This window comes from Drosophila miranda, chromosome XL, assembly GCF_003369915.1.
Source record: "Drosophila miranda strain MSH22 chromosome XL, D.miranda_PacBio2.1, whole genome shotgun sequence".
Taxonomy (NCBI): Eukaryota; Metazoa; Arthropoda; class Insecta; order Diptera; family Drosophilidae; genus Drosophila; species Drosophila miranda.
Genome location: NC_046673.1, coordinates 14,247,593 through 14,265,847, shown reverse-complemented (window position 1 = coordinate 14,265,847; position 18,255 = coordinate 14,247,593). Strand labels below are relative to the sequence as shown.

At 47.0% G+C, this 18,255-nt stretch overlaps 1 protein-coding gene and 2 long non-coding RNA genes across 5 annotated transcripts; 1 reads left to right on the top strand and 2 right to left on the bottom strand.

Moving 5' to 3' along the window:
- Positions 1 to 5,528: 5,528 nt before the first annotated feature.
- LOC108151923 lies at positions 5,529 to 6,239 on the bottom strand. 2 transcript variants are annotated; one of them, XR_004474936.1, is made up of 3 exons: positions 6,177 to 6,239; positions 6,004 to 6,097; positions 5,529 to 5,891 (listed from the first exon to the last, which is right to left on the bottom strand). It is a non-coding gene; the product is annotated as an uncharacterized LOC108151923 (long non-coding RNA). The 2 variants fall into 2 exon arrangements; XR_001774772.2 differs by lacking the exon at positions 6,177 to 6,239 and having other exon boundaries at positions 6,004 to 6,146.
- Positions 6,240 to 6,302: 63 nt separating this feature from the next.
- On the top strand, positions 6,303 to 11,132 carry LOC108165143. 2 transcript variants are annotated; one of them, XR_001775945.2, is made up of 6 exons: positions 6,303 to 6,849; positions 6,943 to 7,043; positions 7,124 to 9,366; positions 9,422 to 9,796; positions 9,867 to 9,975; positions 10,036 to 11,132. It is a non-coding gene; the product is annotated as an uncharacterized LOC108165143 (long non-coding RNA). The 2 variants fall into 2 exon arrangements; XR_004474937.1 differs by having other exon boundaries at positions 9,486 to 9,796; positions 10,036 to 11,131.
- A 2,750-nt stretch (positions 11,133 to 13,882) lies between these two features.
- LOC108165494 lies at positions 13,883 to 15,200 on the bottom strand. The gene is made up of 2 exons (XM_017301555.2): positions 14,979 to 15,200; positions 13,883 to 14,908 (listed from the first exon to the last, which is right to left on the bottom strand). The coding sequence occupies exons 1-2, from the start codon at positions 15,043 to 15,045 to the stop codon at positions 13,971 to 13,973; spliced, it is 1,005 nt and encodes a 334-aa protein (XP_017157044.1). The 5' UTR covers positions 15,046 to 15,200; the 3' UTR covers positions 13,883 to 13,970.
- Positions 15,201 to 18,255: the final 3,055 nt, after the last annotated feature.

Genomic DNA, 18,255 nt, shown 5'->3' with positions numbered 1-18,255 from the left:
CTGGACCCGGTGAAAACACCGGCTTAACTAGTCGAAGATCATGAAGTAGGGAACATTCATTTAACAAGGGACTGAAAATGCCGTTCGACCTCGGTAAACCGTATGGGTACGGATGACCAGAGTAGCTTTCCTCAGAATAGGTGGTTTGGAAGAATTGGGCAAAAAGATCGGCAATTGCCTGATCATTATTTGCCGACGTATTACAAAATGATAGCGAGGATGGGTGTGCGGACGTTCTACGCTTACTGTTTACGAAGCTGTAAAACTGTTTAGGGTCCTGAGAAAAACGTATCCTGCATCGAGATAGGTAGTTCTTATAGCATTGAGCATTAAGAACTGAAAAGTTTGACCGAGCTAATACATAGCGAGAGTGAGAAGTAGGAGAACCCACTTCTTGAAATTTTTTATAAAGTCTTGATTTTAAGTTTTTTAGACTGGATAACTCTTTGGTAAACCAAGGGGGTTTTCCAGATCTAGTCGGACAAGAAAGCGGGACACAAGAATCGAAAAATGTGCCAAGAGCATTGTAAAAAATGTTTGTGCCTTTTATGATATCAGTGCACAAGTACAAAGCGGACCAATCAAAATCCCTAATGAGGTTATTAAGCTTCGCAAACTCGGCTTTACGAAAGCAGCGGACACGTTCGGGCAGCCTACTCGACCGATCCAATACAGTTGGTCCTATATCTAGCGACACCTCGAAAGTAGGGTGGTATGCGTCTTCAGGTATAGTGAGCGGAAGGGCTCGGGTTAACAACACTATGGTCGGATCCGATACAAAGCACAGATCAAGCAATCGACCCAAGGAATTTTTCACATGGTTGACTTGAGACAGGGATAGGTCAAGCAAGCCGTCAACAAAGTCATGTCGTGACATGGGCACTAGGATACTAGACTCGTTTACCGAAGACCAAACAGTTCCTGGCAAGTTGAAGTCACCAAGAACTATCATACGATCTTTATCAGATAGCGAGGAAGAAACAGCGGTTAAAGCGGACAAGTGCTGCTCATAAATTGAAATATCCGAAGAAGGTGGGATATACGAGCAAGTAATGAATATAGCGAAAGCGGGAAGAATCAGTTTTACACACAGGAATTCCAGTTCCTGTTGAACTTGGACTGTGAAGTGTTCCGACGTGAAGTAAGAGTCCACTGCAATTAGAACCCCCCCTGCCCGTCGAGACGAACGGTCCTTTCTAAAAGTTGTCCTCGGAACTAAGAATGTCCGGCTTTAACCAGGTTTCAGTAAACACAATAACGTGGGAAGCAAATGCAACACTATCCCGGAAAAGAATGCTGAGCTTACTACGCAAGCCTCTTACATTCTGATAGGTTACTAAAAGAGAAGTTAGTTTTTTGGAAAGGTGGAAGCAAGACGGGAAGTTGAGGAAGAGGAAGTTGAGGTTGAGGGTGGCACACTGGAAAGATTTGGAAGGGATATGGGGAGCCTATTCTTCTTCTTAGCCTTAAACTCCTTCACCACCAAATGCTCCGGCCAAAATTTGGCGGAGCAAATGGTGTCAAATTGAGTTGGGGAGATGCTTATCTTAAACGAGGCTATCTCCCTGGCATAAGAGAAGTTAAATTTCTCCACCTTTAAACCCACGGCTTTCATTTTGCTTTGAATAAAAGCAATTACATCATTAGATGTGAGGTCAGGGGCCAGCCGTGAAACAAAAACTTGTCGTTTTGGTGGGACTCCCACCAGTGGTTTAGTCACCACAGGCCTAGTACCTGTGGTGGCAATATCCGGAGGTCCGGAACGTCTATTTACTGGTGGGATCGGGATAGACGGGACAACTAGCGAACTTGCGGACACCACGGACACGGACGCTGCAGACGTACTTGGCTGGACATTCTCCGAGGCGATGAATTCGGCTACCGAATCTGCATCGCCAGCAGCTTTCGTTGCCCTTGGAGTGGCAAACGAGATCAACTGCTGCACACTTGGAGTGGTCGGAGTCAGTTTTTCGGCGGCGCACGGCTGAGTGACGGTTGGCAATTGCAGATCCCGCGGAGTGACCTTTTTGCGCCTCGGAGACTCATTCAGCAGTTTTAAACCGCTAAACTGAGCCTCCATGGCTAGGAGCCGATCGTATTGGTTTTTAAAACCAACGGTCAGCTCCTTAAAGCCACTCCGCGTCTGCCTCATGAAAGCCACCATGTCTTTCTCCACCGCACGGCATGCCTCGCAACTGTAATGCAAGCCATTACGTTTGGCTATAGCATCACTCACGAGGCCAGAAAATCCAGCGCATTTTGCGTGCACTACGCTGTCGCAGAGCCAGCAGGGGACATTCGGCTGATCGTGGGTGATCTGCTTCTTACAGCTTTTTTTGGCACAGACCACAGCGTATTCCATTTTATTATTTATTTATATACTATTATTTGCAAAACAAATTGGTATCAGACCAATGTGCCAGACAACGCTCAAAGCGGAATTGGTGAAAAAAAAGAGAGCAGAGTGGAGAGCGGTTATAGCGAGAGCTACTAAGCAGAGAGCGCTATTGCTCGGAAAGTTTGAAGAGCGAGAGAGAAAGAACAGTTATTGAAGTTGAGGTGATAGCGAGAGAGTGATAAAACAACAAAAGCTACCAGACGAGAGCGGACTGCAATGCAATGTAATGCGTACTCACTCACTGCAACAACACAAACACAAGCACAAGCACAAGCCGACGCCGAAAAATAAAAAGTTAAATAATGTTTTAACACAAATCAAAAGGCATGCACTCGCGTAATAGAATAGGTTTCCAGATTGTTGTCTGGTTAGGAAGTATAATTAGAATTTAGTTAGGAAAACACCGGCTGTTTATTCAAAACAAAAGGAAAAAATGCGGAGCGCAAAACAAAAACACGTCTGATCACTACGAAAGATCTAATTCGTTGGGTATTTGTGCAGAAAATTGAAGGCTGAGCAAAAGACATTCAGATCTCTCTTTGAGGTGTCTTGTGCTGAAAACATTGCACATCGCCTTCAATTCTAGGCACAGACGTATGATACATATACATATAGTAGAGCTTGATTGCATGCATTTTATTAGTAATTGCATAAATATAACTAAAAACACATAAATACATACATATCGACACATACAGACATATGTGAACCGCTATTTGGACGCAACAGTTATATGTACATACATACATCTTTCGTTTACTGCAATCACTGTCGCTCCCCCCCCCCCCCCCCCCCCCCCCCCCCCCCTTTTATTTTGTTCTACCTTTCTTGTCGTTAGAACCTCGCAAAGTTTGTTCGTTCGTTCACCCAAGCCACGGCGTATAGAAGATACCCACACATACATACAAGCAGCAGCACCGGTGCATTATTTCGTTTTCGCTTTCGCTTCTCCACTGCTGCTTGCGTTGTATTTGTTGGGAGAATTTTCGTTGCCGCTCTTGAGCTTAACGGTGCGCCAAGTGACGCGCTACCCTGTATCTAACGGGTATATTGTTTTCGGCTGTTACTTGCCAAGTGACGCGCTACCCTGTATCTAACGGGTATATTGTTTTCACCGTTTCTCAACTCTTCTAATTTTTCACTAATATTATTGCAATCCTTATGCAAGTCCTTGAAGTAAAGAAAATGATAGCTAATGTACATATATATTTGATTGAGTCCATATTGAAAGCGGACGCTTTGTAGCAAAAAACTATGAAGCAAAATGCACATAAATATTTCATTTTTCCCATGCAGAAACCATACCTGGAAAAGCTTTGAAATTACCTATTACAAGGGGGCTTAACTAGAGTTAAGAGCTTGCCCTAATGGAGTTTAACAATAGACCTGGTTTGCTCGAAACATCCCATGAATGTGTAGTTCTAAGGATGAGCCTGCAGCCAGCTGCCAAAAAATGTGCAGTGGGGGGCCGGGGCATTTATGAGGCTTGCAAACGGCTTCCAAATGCCAGACGCATCCGCAGTATAAATCAAGCCAAGAATGACGATCTTTCAAACACTGCTGATCCCATTGTACGATGGTACGATGGTATGATGGTGTGGCATGAGGATGAGCCGCCATAACTCATCTAGAGACTAGCACTTGGGCCACTGTTGTGTTCTGGCAAATGAAGCAATCAAGGCCAAGAAAATGGTAACAGCCATTCAGCGGCATTGTGTCCACAGTCCACGGTCCACGGTCCACGGTCCTGTGTAATTGTTGTTTAGTCAAAGGCGATGATGTCACCACACACGGAGTTGGAGTTGGAGTCTTGGTCGGTAGTCGGAGTTAGCCCGCTGCTCAATGTCGTTTCCTCTTCCTGTATGCTCTGCCTCTCATTGTCTCATTTTGGTTCAGTTCGAGACGTTTTACGATTGTTTACTGCTGCTGAAAACCCCAAACCCCGAAACGAGAACCGAACCCATTGTGGCCAGGGCACTTTAGGTCTGTCCGAGGGTCGTGGGTGTTCCTTCAATCTCCCTCGCTTCGCTTCGTATCGCATCGCATCGCATTTAAGTCCCGATAAATACGCATTTGATTTGGGTCCCGCACAGCACACATCAGGGCAGCAGATAATAGAAATCGAATCGGTTCAACTTATTAAATCAACCCTTTGCCTGCCCTGCCCCGCCCTTCCCTGCCCACGATTACTGCTGTTTGCCCAAACTATTAGCCGGGGTCCAGGGATTTGCGGCCACTGGCCACTGGCCACTGCAGGGAGGACCCCTGGGGGTGGACGCTCCGGACCCCTTTCAGTCCGGGCAAAAATAAAGAAGAGTGACATAAAAATAAGCATAAAATTAAATGTGCCACATTGGGTTGGATTGGATGGGGCACTGGAACTGGGACTGGGACCCCAAGGCGCGCAGAAGGGTGCAGCGGGTCCACGTGGAGCGTTTAAGTTGATTTCGTTTTGAATGTTTATTTTATTGCGTGGAAAATGACGCCAACGTGGCCAAGAAATGGTGCCGCTCGAGCTCCAGCTACTGCTGCTTGTTATCCCTGTTTTGGCCAAGTCTACAGTGGCAGAAAATGTGTATATTACAGCTCCAAAGGAGACTCCGAACGGTGCAGCTAGTGAGCTCGAAATAAGCCCTCTGTTCTGTACTTTAACTGCCGGTAATTGCCCCTAGTCCCAGTCTTGGTTCTACAAAGTATTCCCTTAAGAAGCTAATAAGAAGGTTAAGATGTTGTGCGACGAACTCCTGGTCGTACGACCTTGAGCTTGAACTCAACACCTGTTCCTCCTTTCAATCGTTGCTTTCCCGAATGATGCCTGCTTCCAGATTCATGTCTCTGCAATTGAAGTATTGATGAGTGCCTTTGCTGCTTGGATAAAACACTTTACCAACTTGATTTTTGTCACAGTGTAGCTTAGCTGCCCGACTACGTGACGGTATGGCCTGGCCTGCCATGTCCTGCCCTGGCTTGGCTCCAGGGCTCCAGTCGCTTTTATGGCCCGGCGATTGTATCGAGAATTTGGTACGCAATAAAATTCAAATATACTTGCGATAAAAATCAAATCTTGTTGGACATTTGCTATCCCCCATATACACCATTTACCCACCAATTAAACTCTCTGCTCGCACAATTGGGAGTAGCCCATGGGCATACTGTATATACATATGAACATACTACACATCTATTTTGGAAGCCAAGACATATGTACATATACAGTATACGTGTTCTTTAGTCTAAGGTTTAGGGAGATCCATTGAGATCACGCGGCGGCACAGTGGGCATTTTCGAGGGCCACCCCAATTGGAACTAGATTCTCTAAACATTCGGCTGAGGCACACAAAACAAAAACTGTGTCCACACTCCACCGTCACCGGATTCATTTTGTCCATCAGACAAATAGTGCATTCGTCGTCGTCAATTGATGGTCCGGGCAGCTTCGGCACATCGTCACCAGATTTTTTCTCCGCGCTCATTTCTAAATTACTCTCGAACCCTGCAGAATAATACAAATCTTCTGATAATCGAAATTACACGAACTGCACAAGCCAACAATGACTCAACCTAATGCTTTTAGGCAGTTCTTGTTGGCCCCTCTGGTAGCTTACCGTCTCGAAATTGGTTCGACTTATTACAGAACTCTGAGAACACAATGGGTCACTCGGAAATAAGCTGATTGATTAGGTTTTCGCCGGCCACAAACTGAAATTTGCAATTAATTTTCAATTAATATTTTTTCTCAGAATGATAATCCGCTTTCAGTGCTGAGCAACGTATTTACTTGGCGTTTTTATTATCGATATATTATCGCCATTCAATTGATTTCGGTTTTTTTTTCTAAACAAGCAACTGCAGCCGCTGACTAAAACAGATATTTAAAACATGTATTTCAATTGAAAGTAGCTTAAAATATGTACTAATTAAACAATTAATTAATGTAGAATTAAACACATTCTAACATACGATATTCGCATCGCGCGCGCTTACGTTAACATGCGAATGGTCAAAGCACAGGTTGGACAAAGAACAGCTGATTGATTCCCTCGTAAAAAGTTGCTGGTGTAAATTGTGTACTTAGTCGGAAAAAATGATCAAAATTAACCATACTGCCAATAAGAACTACATATATTCGAAAAGTATAGGGGCGTATTCGATTTTTGGTGGAAGCGTAAAGGTACGAGAAAACCGAAAGCACAGCATTCTATAAAGTGACCGTGTCTATCAGATATCCCATGTGGTTCCAATTGGACAATAATTATAGCCAGAAGGAACAACAGAAATTGAAGAGTCGTTTATATTAATGGTAAAGTTTTTTTCGAACAAGAAGTTCCCCCGAGAAGTGCCGCGTTGCAGGAAGCGTCGATTACACTCTTGGTAGAGTCTGCAAGGGGCACGCGTTGTGCACACAAGTAGGATTTTCCATTGAATCATTGCTTTTGGCTATAGCTTCGAAGGTAAGCGGATGTTACAGGAATCTGCATTTGGAATCAAAGCCGTAAGCGGTGTTTGGGAAATCTGGATGAATTTACAGCAGTCTCTATTCCCAGGTGCAACAGGATGCTGAAGGCAACGAACGTCCGATTCGACTTTGCACTCTCATTGGAACATTGAAACCACTTAGTGCTGCAGCTTTCGACTGTTACCAATAGTATGTACAATGTGAATACATATATATATTCAATATTATATGCTAATGTACAGTTTTGATTGGGTTTTGTTTCATTTAAGGACTGCCAAAGTGGCGGCAGTGATACGCTGTACGAGAAGATCCCGAAATCGAGGGATACTTGAAGAGCTAAAGGTATTTTGCATATTTGTAATATGCATCTGCATCGGAGGTACTTTCACATGGTCCACAGACTGCAAGGTACAACCATATATCCGCACTGTACTTTCCATACTTGAGATTGCGGCAATTCAATCGAATATTGAACCAGGGGAAAGGTGAAAAATAATGTGAAATCAATTCTCATGGCTTGGCGACATATAAAAGGACCCGCCGACACTGCCAGTGATTCCGGGAAAGTGACCAACTGCGGTCAGCGATAGGCGGCTAAGCGCTGACGGTAGACGGTATATGGTGTACGGTTGAAAAGGAGCTCTCGTCTACTCTCGCCCACGTACAGAAAACACACTAATGAAGTGCTCTGGAGGGACATGGACACGGACACGGATACCCCAGCCCCCGGGGCGTTGTCGGATGCATTTGGCAAATAAAACACCTACCGACACACGAGACGACAATAGCGATAAGCTGAGAAAGGGAGACAGACACAGACACAGAGATTGAGGACTCAGCGTGCCGTCCGGCATCGTGACAAAGGACAACTGCAACTACACAGAGTCCAGGTTCGAGGCAAGTCCTTTTGCCAAAAATAAAAAGTGCGCAGTGCCCAAACAGTAGGAGCTCTGTCCTGTCCTGGCCGGGACTCTTCGGTCTTGGATACGACCAAGCTTGGACGCAGTTGGAATTGGCTTGGACTAGCTGTCGCTATCGCTGCAGGGCAATTAGAACATTATCAGGCGGCAATAATCGGCTCGTTTGCACCCAAGTGTCATCGCTCGACTCGGACTCGGACTGGGACTCAGACTCAGACTCGGACTCGGTCGCCCGCTCGCTGTCGTAATAATAAAAGGCATGGCATGGGCATTGGCAATCTCTGTCTGTCTCTGTCTGCATTCTGCTCTCAATATCTTGTGGAGTATGTTGGCTGGAAAAACAACAGGATATCTGTGTGTGTGTCTGTCCGGCATTCGGCAGTCTATCTGGGGAATGTCTTTTGTTGTCCAGTATACCATTTCCAAATGCAATGCAAACCAGCAGTGAGGAGAGCAGTCGGCAGAGCAGATAGGCAGGCGACAATGTCGGCGGCGACAGTCGGGCATCAAAGTCGATTATCACAGTTTTTGGGATTTGCCTTAAATCACGCACCAGTCAGCAGTCAGTAGACAGCAGCCAGCAGCCAGCAGTCAGAGATCTTCGGGGCTACAGCTCAATTAAAATTCTTGGAATACGCTCAACACTTTCCAAGACCCCTCCCTCCACCACTGTGTGCCCATTGTCTGTGTGCTCGTCTGCACAATATTTTCGAGGCGGTTTTGTGGTTTTTGATGTTCCTCTTCTGCGTTTCCCCCCGGGCCCTGCTAATCTGCTAAATTAATGATAATGCGCGCTGCAAAGTCGTAAATATTGCAGCACCATCAGCAGGAGAATGCCGGAATGGATACTCGACTGACCATTGTCCGGGCCAGAGCCCGAGTCCGCGTCAGAGCCAGAGTCAGAGCCTGGCTGTGTCCTGTCCTGCTCTGGGGCGAAAAACATTGAAATCCAGCAAATCCACCCGTCTTAGTTCTAATTCTTTTCACAGTCCAGCGCAACCCCTTGACATGGCAGGGGATTTGGGAGGAAGGCAGAAAGGGGAAAGGGGCGACTAGCCGTGCTCCATGTCATTCAATTTGCATTTGCATGAGCAGACCTTGAAGCCCAGCTGGACCTTTTCCATTGGAAAGATAGCGGCTATCGGCTGGGACTCTCGCCTGGCCATGACTTGACCTACCCCCAAAGATCATCATCGGAATCGAGGCATGCGCACTGATCTGCCACTCTGCGAGATGCCTCCCCCAAAAGCGGTTTTCCCAGCTGACCAGCTGTTGACCCACTGAGTAGCTGGCGGCCATATTTACAGAATGGGGATGGTGTTGGGGATCTATGGGAGGGCGGATTTGATGCCAAAGGGTGGCATTGGAAACTCATAAAAAAAGCATAAATTGCAAATCTGCATTAACTGACAAGAAAACGAAATTCTTTACATTCTTAGATAAAGCTGCTATATACATATACTCCTGATTCATTGAAACAAAGATATTGAGCAAGGAGGACCCTGAGCAAGCCATCGACCGAAGGAGGAGCATCAGCTGGAGTAGCCATCCGAGCCAGAGGAGGACATGGTGGAGCCTCCTGTGAATGAGAAGTACGGCCTCTCATATACATATTTCTTCTATTAAATTTGACAACTTCCTCCTCAGATCTTTCGTTGATTCTGCAAACAGAATAAATTGGATAATTATCTCTATGTATCTTTACTTGTAGATTACAAATCTGCAGGGTATTCGAACGTCTGTCAACCCCATGCTGATGTCGGTGGTGTTTCCTTTTAGTTGTTTTCAACAGTCTGGCTTCGTCTAGTTGTCCGAGGTCCTATGTCCAGTGTCCGAAGTCCGATGTCCTGCTGCTGTGTCCCTGTGTGTTGTATGTGTCACTTGGGTTAACTGTGCTACACACGGCACCGTGAAATGGGTACTACAACCTCATGCTGTCCTTCTCCCTGTCCATGTCCATGGCCAAAGCCAAGTCCAAGTCCAGCTGCTAACATGTGACGATGGCAATTTGCATTTCAGCGGGTGGGTTAGCCTCGTGTTAGCCACTGGGTGACAGACATTAAATAATTAACTCTCATTTATCATTTATAAGGATGCAGAGAGCGCCACTCTGCGGAGGAGGAGGCAGCCAGAGTGGGGGCCGGGCTGTCAGGACACACAGACAGCGCCAAGTAATCCCCCAAAGAGAACATTTAACATACGTAAGTAGCAATTGAATTAAAAACCAATAATATCAACCAAAAAATAACAAGCTCAAACAGGGACTTCCAGAACCAGAGACATGCAAAGTGATTGAGTGGGGACTGGGACTGTAATCGGAACATGTGTAGAGATATTTATTTAACAAACATTGCGAAATATCAAGAGCGATACCAGAGGCACGCAGTGGCAGTGGCAGAAAAGGAAAGGAAGGGCAAACAGGCGAAGGACATCGAAGGGAAGGCACAACGACAATCGAAATGCGAATGGAAATGGAGATGGGCGAAACACGATGGCAAATCAAAGGTGAAAAGATGTGAAAAGCAAACGGAACGTGCACCGGGAGCATTTAACCCACACCCCAGCTTCGAGCAGAGCCCGGGCACTGGCCCGGACCCAGACCCGGACCCGCGACCGTACCCATTTCCATTCCCATAGCCATAACTCCTCCCGGAGCCGGGAGTAAGCCGCTGTTGGGACACACATGACGTATTGGCACGAGTCCCTGAGAAGCGAGTTGCGAGGTCGCAGGAGCTCTGTTCTGTGTGCTCTACCGGCTCCGGCTCCGGGGCACTTGAAAGCCCGGGCGTATCTTGATTGTTTGCATGTAAATCTGCACAAAATCCCCAAAGTACCCAAGTACCTAGAGTATCCAAAGGAAGAGGAGACAGAGAGAGAGAGACAGAGAGAAAGTCCTTGTCGACTGCCACCGCCATCGCCACCACCTCCGCTATCCATCCGACAACTGGCTCTATGGATGGCGCGGTCCCCGTATCGTTACCCTGATGGAGCGCTCACCATCACCATCATCGTCATGATGGCCTTGGCGCATCGCTTCCCATCGCTCTGCATCGCTCAGCATCTCACGGCATCGGCATCGGCATCGGCATCGGCATCGTGGCAATCCCTTGCACAATTGAACCGAGTCCTGTGTGGGCGAGTTACCTGCTTGCGCCCCTTTGGCCAGGCAACGATCTGTGCTGACTCTGGGAATACCCTGCAGACTCTGCAGATATTTACATATATTTGGTAGCTATATACATACATGTACGACATATTTTATACTATATCACGCCACCATTAAAATCGTATAGGACCCTTATATTCGCCCATCTGAGTAGCGCCATTTGGTGTTCCACATGGCGGAACCATCACACAGGCATCACAGCCCTTTGCCCAGCTTTTACCAATCCCCTGTCCTGCTGCCACATTGCGGGGCCAATTTTCCGATTTTCTACGATTTACTCGTTCGTTTTTCCATCTTCTGGGAGGTAGGTCGAGGTCTCCCTCTTCCCCCTGTGCTCCTGTAGTTCCTGTTTTTTTGTTGTTGTTCTGTAGTTCTTTTTTTGTACCTTGCCGATCGTTGGCAAGGCTTTGGTTTAAACTGCATTTATTGGAATTTCACAATAAACTAACGAAGCTTTAGCCCGAGCTCCAGCTGGGGGAGTGAAAGAACAAGAGGAGGGAGGACAAGAGCAGGAGGTAGAGATAGGCCAAAGCCAAACCATGGCATTTGTACAAGTTTTTGGTTTGGTTTGGTTTGGTTTTTTTCCTGCTGTTCTCCTGCCGCTCCCCAGAGGCGCGTCGTCATACACGACGAATGCTTGATATGTGCCATCCCTCAGACGACTGGGCCCCCACATGAACTGATTCCCCGTGAAGGATGTAATTAAAAAACGGCAACATCAACAGCCTCGATGTTGGGCTTCGGGAAGTGGGGCTGCAGCAACACAAAAAAGAGAGTGCGGCGCTGCAGCCTTGTAAACTTGCTGCACACGACACTCGAAGTTGCCACCACTGGAAGCAGCTCCTCTACACCGCTCCGGCTCCCCCTCATGCCCACGTTCTGGCATCCCACCCTGCCGTCCGTTCGTCCAGGGTGCAAATCGATGAGCGGGGGGCTGGGCACACAAAGCCAGCGACGGCAATCTCTAACGATATCCATAGCTCAAAGCCAAATCTCTGCACAAACAGGATATACATATGGCTCGGCAGGAGTCAAAGTCAATCCTTGCACATCCATCCCAGTGCCCCCACTGTTCCTGCCACTGCCACTGCCACACTGCTTCCTGAGCATGCCGATGTTGTCGATGATGTTGATGCCGCATCCGTTCCGACTTGGGTTTTGTAGTCAAGCCAGCTTCTGTTTTCCCTTTTTGCCGTTTTCTGCTTCTGCTCTTCGGCTAACACCCTGCCAGCAGTCGAGTGCCAGGGTGTATTCGAATGGATGTAGCTTCATGGATTACCTACGATTTTCTATTGCCAATATTTCTTCACCTCAATCCGTGCCAGGCCCAAGCAAAGTACTGTAGATTGGGACCAACTTTTCCGCCTCAAAAAAGACATTTATGCATATTGTTGTTGGATTCCGGGAGCGACTCAGTCGCCCTAGGCATTGTCTAACAGACGAGCCCGAGTAGGCTGCGATTTAAATGTTATTTCTTCTTTATGCAATGCCTTCATGATTCATTTGCTCTAACTTTCGGGGGTATCTTGCAGTCGCAACACCTTACCACAATACCCTCCTAACTTGTTTTGGTTTTTTCCAGCTACTGCTGCTTCTCCTTTTTGTTTCTTCTCCTTGACGGGTTCCAGTTTTTTGCGGGTATTTTTCTGTGATATTGAGCCAGCTAGCACTCAAAGGAAAGCCAAAGCCAAAGCCCAGCCCTCCCCATATCTCTATCCCTATTCGCTTTCCCATTCTCTGCCACCGCCCTGACGTATTCGGCTTAGTGTGATTTGTATGCGTCCTGGCTGAAGCACCGAACGATGGATGGACCGATGGACGGATGGATGAATGGATGGACCCTCCGGAGTTTGCTGGAGAGGATGGGCCAGAGATGGGGTCAAGAGCTGGACTCGGCTCGCATTGCTATTTCATGCTTAAAAGCAACTGGCCAAAAGCGTACGTACTCGCACTACTTGTGTCCATCGAATCGTGTTGAAAGTGAATCGGCTGGCTTCCTGTCTTAGCTCCCAGCCCCAGCTCCAGCCTCAGTCTTAGCCAAATTGCTTGAAAGGCCAACAACAGAAGGAATTATAACCAGAGGCCACTGAGATAATTCCATGACAGAAAGAATCAAAAGAAGAATACGAGTCAGTATTAGCCAGAAGGCAACGAGGAGCTGAGACTGCATGGGCATATCATATCATCGCTCGCATAGTACGGAAATGCTTTAATTTACATATGAAAAAGGTTAGAATTGACACCGTTTTTTTCTGCTTGAGTTTCGCTGGATGGACTAACCTTTTGATCCTGAATTGTTTTGATAGAATGAATGTTTGTGCGGCGTTTTCCTGCCGGCTCTCCTGCTTTCCCCATGGGGCGCTTTGGTCTGGTCTGCCTTTTGCCCCAAGAGCTCCATCTCCTGCCCCAAGAGCAACCGATTCCCAATTCCGAAACGCGTCGCTTTTTTCCTGTGTATGTGTAAGCCCCATGGAGGTGCAACGTTGGCTGTTCCTGCTGCACTCTCGCATCCGTAACATGGCGGCTTATGTGTTGTCGGTTCCCGGTTCCCGATTCCTGGTTGTCGGTTGCTGGTTGTTGGTTGTTTGCTCTCCCTGCCGCTGCCCTGCCCCGTTATGACTTTCTTTTTTGCCTAGACTTACCCTTAACCCTCTCCACACTCCACATTTGCATTACCTTTACTCCATGCCCACCTCCCCACGGAATGGCTCTGCTCTTGTTGCCCAGGGTGACGCGAACTCTCAATATCGAGTGGATTTGCAAGTGTCATTTGTAGGCAGGTGATGGAGATGGCAGCACAGCTCAAACGTGGGGCCCTTCCGCCGTGATTTACATGCCTGAACGGAACTGAACGGAACGGAACGGAAGTGGCTGTGGTACCCCTACACCCACACCACAGTGTCAAGAATAGCGAACCCCTGAACCCATTGCAAAGACACATCAACTGTTCTCAGAGGCGTTTAAACAGCGGACCATAAGTAGAATTTAAACCAATAAAGGCCAAAAGATGTGAAAATTGATTTTAAAGTGTCACTGCAAAGGGCATCGAGCTTGCTCTCCTGCTGCATCGACCACAATTTCATCTTTGGCTTCCAAGTTGTTGGGCTTCTCGTTTGTGTCCTCGCCCACCTTTGAGGAAAAAGACAAGCGTCCAAGCAACTCTTCAGCTTCTTCGGAATTGGGGTTCGCTTGGAGTTCAATGCTGGCGCCTGTGTCCAGGGTCTTGTCATGGGCAGCATCGGTCTTTGCTGCGCCTTCAGGGTCCAGGTTGGTGGTCTGCCCCGAAGCAGACTCAGCATTAGCCTCCTCAGGACAGTCCAAAGTGCTATCCTTGTTTGGTATATAGCCCTTATTCCTCTTGCGGTTCCGCTTTTGGGGCTTCTTCTTATTTTTCTTACGTTTAACCACATTGGGATCCTGCTCCTGTGGCTGCTGGTTCGTATCGTCTTTGGAGTTCATAAGCTTGGACAGAATTTCCAATTGGTCGTCTATCAAAGGGTTTGACGCTTCTATGAAGTAGAGCATGGCCTCATTGATGCGATCTTCAATCGCTTTGTCTTCTAGTGATTCCTCCGGCTCTAGATTTTGTGAATCCTCGTCATAATCTTGCTTGGCTTCCTTGGGCGCCCTGCGGTTAAGTACGGCGATCATATCCGCCATCAGCATTTGCGGCTGCACATTATGGCAGGGGCCGGAGAACGGTTTTATCCGTTTACCGAACCCATTGTTGGCCTTCTGCTGGAAGAACTCTTCCTTGCAGATGGCCACTGACTTTTGGCCCAATGGCAGGAGCTCTGTGTATGGATCCACTGGTTCTGGTTCCTCCTCCCACAGTATGCGATCAATACTGTTTGAGCTCTTGTACCGCTCGCAGGGCTGATGGGCTGTGCGCTTAGGCTCCTTAGGCTCCTTAGGCGGCTTAGGTAGCACTACAACGACATCCAGGAACTTCATTTGACGCTGCGAGTCTGAAGGAAGAAGAAAACCGACCCGCTATTTGCCCAGGACTATCTTCAATACCGTACTGAAAATACTAACCGTATAGGAGGGAGCACTTTAAGTCTCTGGAGAGGATAGCCTCTCGCATATCCATCTGGCGGAACATCCTGGCGGCTGCTTTTCGTATTTTTTTTATATGTATGTATATGAAGTTTGCTTCAACTTTTATTTTAGTTTTTTTTTTGGATTCGTTTTTGTGGAGCTCGAGTATTACTTCACAGATGAATAGAAATGAACTGTAATGCAGTGCTGTTCAAGTGAGTTTAAAGTGGAATTACAAACTCAAGGGCTACCATGACCAAAAATGTAGCAAGTCAGACCTTTTTCGTTTATTCATCGAGTTGGCAGGTCTGACCTGTCATTATCTGTCAAACACTTTCAGAACTGCCGGACGTTCTGGGGTTTCCTTCTGGGAGCTCGTTTTTTCTGCGGATTCGTATTTTTGGTTTTAGATCATTTTGAATTTGAGTCGGACTCTTAAACATACGAGTTTTCGTGGACAAATTCATTTAAGGAATTGAATGGTATGAAATGCAGTCCGAGCAGTCTCCTAGATACCGAATCAAAGCCTAGTGCGATGGCATCCCGATTCCCCTGGCATTTCCATTTTCCCATATCAAATTTTCCTTTTTGCATTTGGTCTGCCTTTATACGAGAGTCCCAGAGCCCTTTGCCGTGCATTGCATGCATATTTATACTCGTAGTTCCGCTTGTTGACAAATATCGCTCTATGTTGACTGACGCCCCGCACAGGCAGGTCGTTAGACAGCACTGCCAGTGGACATGGAACAGGGACAGGGACAGAGACAAGGACTGGCTGTGGTACTGGCTGTGGAGCAGAGGAAGCTGGCAACGGAAGCTGCACTGATTAGAAACATAGTGGGGCCCAATGAAGCTGTGCCAACTGGCGGACCGGGCGGGAGCGAAAAAAAACCCGATGGAAAAAGCACTGATGCCATAAAAAAAGCACGCACGCTGGCCAGCCCGCGAATGGAGGAGGAAAACCTCGTCATTCCCATACCCTAGAAAGCAGTGGCATATTTTACATGGATGATTTCAAGGAACTGGCATGGCAGCTCGGGATAATACACGAAAACTAAGTTGTAGGCCTGGTTGACCATCTTTAAATTGGGTTATGTACCACTTAAAAGGAATTAAAAAGATAAATGTATGGCCTTTAAATTGATGTAAAATTAGTTGCCATAAGATGTCTATTCCGGAAGATATATTAGGGCAAACATTAAAGTTCATTGAAGTTTTGTTATGGCGTACAATCGAATTCTAGAGCATGAGCAGGTCGCTGTCGTTTATGGGCTCTTTGGTAAGCCAGGGAATCGTGTGTATTGTATAGTATTCGTGTTGAGTGCCCCCAGCAAATCCTATGCCATGAATACAAAATGGTCAAATGGAATGGTCGGACACGCTACACCGATTTGTTAGTTTGTTTCGAATATTTTAGTGATTGAAATATTAATGGGTGTGGGGTGTGAGAACGAGGGAGATGGCTGTAGGCTGTAGGCTGTAGGCTCTCTCGGTCTCGTAGGGATCGATGGCAGCGCCGGCGCTACGCTTTGCTTTGTTCAGCAATTTGTGGCAACAATGGAGTTGCGTTCCCACAAAAGGCGGCACACAATAAAAGCCAGTGGAGGGCCCGGGCTAAGCCTCAAGGAGAAATGAGAAAGGAGCCGGTACAGGACAGGACAGGACAGGACAGAGGCTCACATGAGCCATGTGTGGCCGGGGCTTTCACATTAGCAAATCTATTAGCATTTGGCTAAGCCGCACTTAGGCCTAATGTGGACGAGAGGATGCGCGCTAGACTGGCTGTCTCTCGAGGTCCGAGGGCCGGTGTGTGTGGGACCAAGGGCTAATCCTTTATCGCAGGCCGTAGATCGTGCAGGTCCTTTGTTTGGGTGGATGGATCGCCTGGCCATTGTGCAACCGACACTTGTCTTAATCCCCGCCCAGCGACCAAACAAAACAAAGCAACAAAAGCACACCCGGCCACAAAGGAACCTGCTCTCGCTCGTCCAGTCATACGATCCGGCCCAAAGCCGAACCGATGCGATCTATGAGCTGGCGGATCATAGCCTCCATCGATCGATGGCCCTTTGTTTTGGCTCTTGTTCTGTGGGCTCGCCCAATTGATCCACTCAAGATAAATTACGGCCACAAAGTACTACTTGAATGTGTAAGCTTAGCCCTGGGATTGTATTCTGGGCCTCCTCTAGGTAGCAGGTTCTTCCTCAGACGGCATGTCTTCCGGCTGATTATCACCTACTGATGCCATCCATAGTATATTCTTACAGACTATTGTACATGTGTATATCTTCAGCAGAAAGCAGGAAAAGCGGGAGAGGGCAGGGAGAAAATGTTGTACGAAAATTATAGTACAATACAGCAAAAGTTTATTACGAGAAATCCATGAAAATCAATGGAATGCGAGCCATAAAGAGAGGGCAAACAACATTTCAGAGCTGGAACTGGGGCTGGTATCAGGCGAGGGATGGGATGTGATTGGATTGAAATGGATTGAATGCTCGTTGTTGTTTTTGTTGTTGTTCTGTTGAGCGAGCGAGCGAGAGAGAGAGCCGAGTGCAATTATTAAAATAATGTCCACAGCCCATTGAGTTCATAACGCGAATGAGGCCGCAATAAAATAAATAAATGAAGAGGAACTTGTCCTCAAATGAGGCATGCAAATGTCGCCCGACGAAAATAACAATGGAGGAGAGGAGCCATAGCTCGGAGGCAGCAACAGCAACAGCAACATCATCGGCTTTATCATGGCCACCATCGTCATGTCCTGCCCGGGCCGTGGTTCTGTCGCTGGCCCATCCTGCACTGAAATTTATTAAAAACAAAAGGCGGAAAATGCCTGAAACAAAAACAATATCAAGGGGAGGTCTGGACGAGACTCTGGAGGGGATGGATGCCTGGATGGATGGATGGGTGGGATGGATTGCTTAATTTCGGCCATTGGCCACAGCTGTTGGCCCAATAGATTAAAGGGGGCAAACATGTATAAGTTTATTCAAGAAAAGTCTCACAAAATTCCTGGCCAAAGCAGGTTACAGACAATTCTGTAAATATCCTGAAGCAGCGATTTCCCTTCAAATTCAAATAATTTTGAGAGCAAAATATCTTAAAGACTGACCATAAAGCTGCTTAAAGTAGGAGTAATCGGAAAGTAAACATAGCTGAGAATTTGTCAGCTTCACTTAAGGCAGTTTTTAGAGTGAATATTTGAATTAAATAAAGATTTTACACAAATCTCCAACAAAGTATCGCTCTAGAGATTCCTCGGATCGTAGAA